General features: G+C 34.3%; 2 protein-coding genes across 2 annotated transcripts; one reads left to right on the plus strand and one right to left on the minus strand.

Moving 5' to 3' along the window:
* Positions 1 to 497: 497 nt before the first annotated feature.
* LOC111692934 (chymotrypsin BI-like) lies at positions 498 to 941 on the minus strand (the record flags this gene model as incomplete). The annotated part of the gene is made up of 2 exons (XM_023457064.1): positions 828 to 941; positions 498 to 715 (listed from the first exon to the last, which is right to left on the minus strand). Coding segments are annotated over exons 1-2 (275 nt in total), but the record flags the coding sequence as incomplete, so codon positions are not given.
* A 1,987-nt stretch (positions 942 to 2,928) lies between these two features.
* LOC111692935 lies at positions 2,929 to 4,168 on the plus strand. Its single transcript, XM_023457065.1, has 3 exons — positions 2,929 to 3,299; positions 3,373 to 3,528; positions 3,582 to 4,168. The coding sequence occupies exons 1-3, from the start codon at positions 3,075 to 3,077 to the stop codon at positions 4,065 to 4,067; spliced, it is 867 nt and encodes a 288-aa protein (XP_023312833.1). The 5' UTR covers positions 2,929 to 3,074; the 3' UTR covers positions 4,068 to 4,168.
* Positions 4,169 to 5,237: the final 1,069 nt, after the last annotated feature.

A 5,237-nucleotide genomic window follows, 5' to 3' on the forward strand; every position in this document is an offset into this window, starting at 1 on the left:
AGTAACATATTTTTATGCCAGAATTTAAGAAATTTTAAGTCGATTTATTATTCACATTTCTAAATGTGGACAGTAAACGTAAATTCATTTAAAAATTGTCGCGTTTGCTTTGAAGTTCGCATAAAAAAACAGGATAGATAAAACAATTGTTAAAAATCTATTCTTATGTTAGTTTTGAAGTTAATAATAATAATATCTAAATCATTTCTATTTAGTCAATTCCTTTAACAAATCAATAAACCCCTCAAATTAATTAATGCTAACATTCTGTTTTTTTTCATTGTATTTTTGTGATTAAAATAAATATGTGACCCTATTGCCACGCCACTTAACCCGCCACTGAACGAAATAAATCACTGTCAGTGTAGCCAACTGCGAAGGATAAAAATAATAGAATATCGGCACACAAAATATTTGTAAGTAGCCGCACCATCAATCGTTCTGGATCTCTCGGTATAACTTAAAGGAAAGAATTTTGAACTAATTTTTATACTTACTTGTCAAGGCAGTGGGCCGCAGTGAGTACCAACTGGTTGGATATCAACGTACCCCCGCAAAAATATGCTGAAGATTCTGTATAGAGTGTCAGTGCCACTTGGAAGGGGTAACTGTGCGGTGAGACCTCCTCACCCCCTATTATCCTAGGGGAAATACCAGAAGGTCTGTCCTTAGGGTGAACAAAATACGGGGTGGTACTACCATCATCTTGCTTCACCTGGAAAATACGAGATACAACAAAAATCATGCAGTTTTTCGCTTTGGTTTCCGCAGTGGTTGGTTTTTTCAAAATTTAAATTCAAAACATAGAATTATTCGAGTATACGTACCGTGAAACCATAAACATATGACAAAAGCGCCAAGCACACCAGTGCCTTGTACAACATGATTGTTCTTGGCGATGTCTGCTCAAACAAGTCAAGACTAATAATGACATGTCGTTAAATATTGTCTTTTTATATAAAAATCGAAGATAAAATATGTTTTTATGTCGCTACTACCAAGAACCATTCTTCACTATCTGAAGTAGATCAGAGACCCCTGATAATCTAATAACCATATAATATTTTGTATAGAAGTACAAAGATAACACAGTTTAAGTGATACTTCAGATTTAAATGAATATCCAATAATACTTGACATCTATTTTCTGATATAAATCGTGAAATTATAATTTTACAGAAAGAGAAAGTTATTTAACACGTAATGAAAATAACTTTTCAAAACAGACTTCAGTGTGCATTTGTTTACTTATTTATTTCATAATGTTTCTAGAATATGTCTGTTTCTTTTTATCATGTTCTCAGAAGCTTAGAGATAGATGTGAGGTTTTTAGAAACCCGTGGTAACTTCCATAAACAACGAAAAATATACAAGGTGATTCGGGAGAATGGCACCAAACTCCAAGAATGGAATTTGCGCGTCAAAATATAAAAAAACTCAAATGATATGCGATTTTTCGACTCACACTGTATAGACCGCCGCACCAATGCACGAGTAGAGTTAAGATGTAATTTGTTATAGAAAAATGTCAACACTGTCAAAGTTTGTAAAATTTTGATTAAAATCTTAGACACCGATTCATAAATAATAATTATTTTATCGGGCTTCTGGTGGTACAATACAAACATGAGTTCCAGTAACTGATAACACGATTCAACAATTTACCATCATGTTTATTTGTAAATACGCACCTACTTATTTTTTTTAGAATACATTTAAGTAACAAACAATGAGATTTAATCAGTACCTTGTAAGTTTATTATCATTTTTTGGAAAAAAACTCAGTGACGTATTATTCGTATAAAAAGGCACCCCGTATTTCGGCTGTACTAAAATTTTACTAATTAAAAGATGTTTCTCAATTCATTTATAAGATTTTCTTAAATTTTGTTTTTCCAAATATCCTGTGTATATATATATTTACATACATTTTTTTACTTCTTTTGCCCAGAGGAACAGTTCTTCAAAGTTTGTGGACTTATGCCTGAAATACCCTGTATATAAAAAGCCATTTAGATATGTTACTGTTACAACTAATAATTTTTTTTGAAATATAATTGAACATCTCTACTATTAATAATTTGCTTTTATCTTATTATTAGTTTCTATTCTCACATTATCACTAGATACCTGTCAACAATTAAATTAATTACAAATAGATTAATATAGATTACAGCACGATGTTCTTCCAGTCAAACCACATGAACAATAATTCTAAGGTTTCTGGCTCATTTCTGTCTAGAATCTAAAGCCAAGTGCAAATATAAGCTTCGAGCTCTTTGTTTATGATTTGTTTCCTTGTTACTGGTTGCTTAATTACAGGACTACTTTGCAGCCAATAAAATTGGAGGACAAATATGTATCTGAACGCGGCTTAACTGCTTTTGTTTGACGTTATCAACATCAGGCAAAATTATTTCCTGTAAAATTGACGGACATTCTATTCCGTTAATTGAAATATTCTGTCACTTCACTCAACTTTGGTTCTATGTTTGTACACTGCCACCTATCGTTGCATTATTAATCGAAACTTTCTAGAGTTCCCCCTCATAACAAATTTGANTTGTTTATGATTTGTTTCCTTGTTACTGGTTGCTTAATTACAGGACTACTTTGCAGCCAATAAAATTGGAGGACAAATATGTATCTGAACGCGGCTTAACTGCTTTTGTTTGACGTTATCAATATCAGGCAAAATATTTCCTGTAAAATTGGCGGACATTCTATTCGTTAATTGAAATATTCTGTCACTTCACTCAACTTTGGTTCTATGTTTGTACACTGCCACCTATCGTTGCATTATTAATCGAAACTTTCTAGAGTTCCCCCTCATAATCAATTTTGAATGTGGCTAGAAGAAGAAGAAAAGAAAATCGCTTTCTATAAAAGAAGAGGAAGACAGTTGAAAGTATTTAGAGGTTAAGTACACTGTCAACCTAAGTAATTAAGTATTTCCATGCGTCTTTTAAATTTGTATGAAGGTCTAAGAAGTACACAAGCACAAGAATATATTTAACGAGCCGTAAAGAATCTAAATTCATTCATCTTGTATAGGACAAAGGTCGCAGTGAAAAATGAAATTAGTTCGGACTTTATCGCTCATCAAACATCCCACATTGGATACACTTAAAAAATCTCTGAGACTGACCATAGACGAGGCACCACAATACCTAAGTAAAGTAAGGGAGGAGAATAAAAAGCTCATGTACGATAAATTAAATCGATTGAACAAATGGTACGTTAAAGTGATCGGTCTCGACGAAGTGAAGCTCTACCAAGACAGGGTGACTTCTTTACAGGTAGGTACGTAATAATTTACCTCTCCTTGCGTTATAAATGCGCAGAATTGTTCTTAACAATGTACGATTTAAGGACCAATTATTGGAAACGCAAGAAAAACGTAGGGAAGTTGGTAGGCAACTCGCCGATATCAGACAAAAATCATTGGAACTTCAAGACCAAATACACAAAGTGAAAAGACAGGAGGATTTGCAGAAATTCTTAGATCTGATGAGGGAAGAAACGGAAGTAAGTAGTTCATACCCGAAAAGCAAAGAACTTTTACGATATCCTTCTTCTAGATCCTGAAGCTGGAAAATTCAGTATCCAGGACCTTTCAAGACTACGACCAAACGGAGCGGGAACTATTCACGGCTTTCACGAACGCCATAAGAGACTCGCACGAGAAGCAAAGAGCCCAGCTGGAATACACAAAGTATTTCGGGCTGATCCTGAGCATGGCGGGGTCCTTCTTGGCATTCGTCTACACTTCCGTGAAGAAGCAAGACCTCAAACGGTTCATGGAGGAAAAACTAAGCAGTTTGGAGCGAGCCGGGGGCGACCCAGTTGTTCTCAATCTAATCCAGGCCAACGAACACACTGTAAGAGAGGTTATTAAAAACAGGCAGGCTCTCGAGGAAGTTGTGAAAGTTCTGGAAAGACAAGGAATTAGAGAACCGTACGTGGTGCCTTTGGGTTACGTCGATAATGAGACTACCGTAGATATAAAGAAGGTGGCGATAGGACTTTGCTTGCTGTTTTTGTTTGTAAAGATGGTTTCGGGGTAAGGACGATCCGATTTTAATCTAAATTTAGGAACCAAAGTCTATAGGCCAAGCAAATAAAATTTTTACTTGAAAAAATTCCTATCTGCGAGATTATTGTAAAATTGTCTAAAGGAACATAATACAAGACATCTCTCATCTCGTGAGTAAAAAAATTTGATTAGCTAACTTTTCTGTTTAAACAAATAAGTGAGGAAAACAGTTTTTTCACTTTGCAGGGAAAACCATCAATTTTGGCGTAAAGTGACTCACAGACAGCGTGTAGGGAGTAAAATTATCTACAAAATGTGATTTGTTAAATTAAAATCGGTTAATAAACAAAAAAGTTATTGCAAAAAACAAGAAAAGTGCCCATTTTTTAATTTGTTTATAACTATCGCATTTATTGTTAAAATTTTATAAAATCCATGACAAGTTGAGGGTTTTGTCATACTTTAAAAGTGTGCCAAAAGTGGACGCTGTAGGTGCAATAGTTTTCGCACAATTCAATTTGTTTATAACGGAGGCTCCAAAAGTTATGAACTTTAAGCCCCTGTACAGGCGTTAATTTTCAACCAAACATGATTCTGAAAGCGTCATTGTAATCTTAAAGACGTAATTAAGGGACCTATTAACAAATATCACCGTTTTTTTGACATTAACATTCTCAAATTGTGCATTAAAAACCGTGCGTTTTTCGTGTATAAACAATTTGAATAAAATTGTAGCTATTTATGCTACCTCACCGAAAATAATGCAATGGAATAGCTGGCAAAAAATACAAATTTAAAAACAAAAAGTACCCTCTACGACCAACAGGAGCCAAGATAAGAATTTTTTTTAAAAATCGTAGCGTAATTGTTTATAAATATTAAGACTTGAATTTTTCGCAAAATAAAGTTTACGACGTAAACTACGTTTTCCCGTGAATTGCATTGAAAAATATGGAAAATTAACGATTCACGAGCCCTTTAAAGAGAAGGTACTAGCTAAGTAAAATGTGCGGTGCGGTGTGGTGGTGGGGGAAGCTTGTCCAAGCGAGTTGCGCGTGCGAGAAAAGTGAAATCTAAAGTTCAAATTGATGCGCGCTGTAAAATTTTGCAATATCTCGGCTTTTATTCATCGTAGAAACTTCTTTTTTTTTTAAACTGGGGTAGCTCGACGAAAAAATAACAATGGGCATATTTACGAATT

The sequence above is a fragment of the Anoplophora glabripennis genome, unplaced genomic scaffold (assembly GCF_000390285.2).
Source record: "Anoplophora glabripennis isolate ALB-LARVAE unplaced genomic scaffold, Agla_2.0 scaffold5165, whole genome shotgun sequence".
NCBI lineage: Eukaryota > Metazoa > Arthropoda > Insecta > Coleoptera > Cerambycidae > Anoplophora > Anoplophora glabripennis.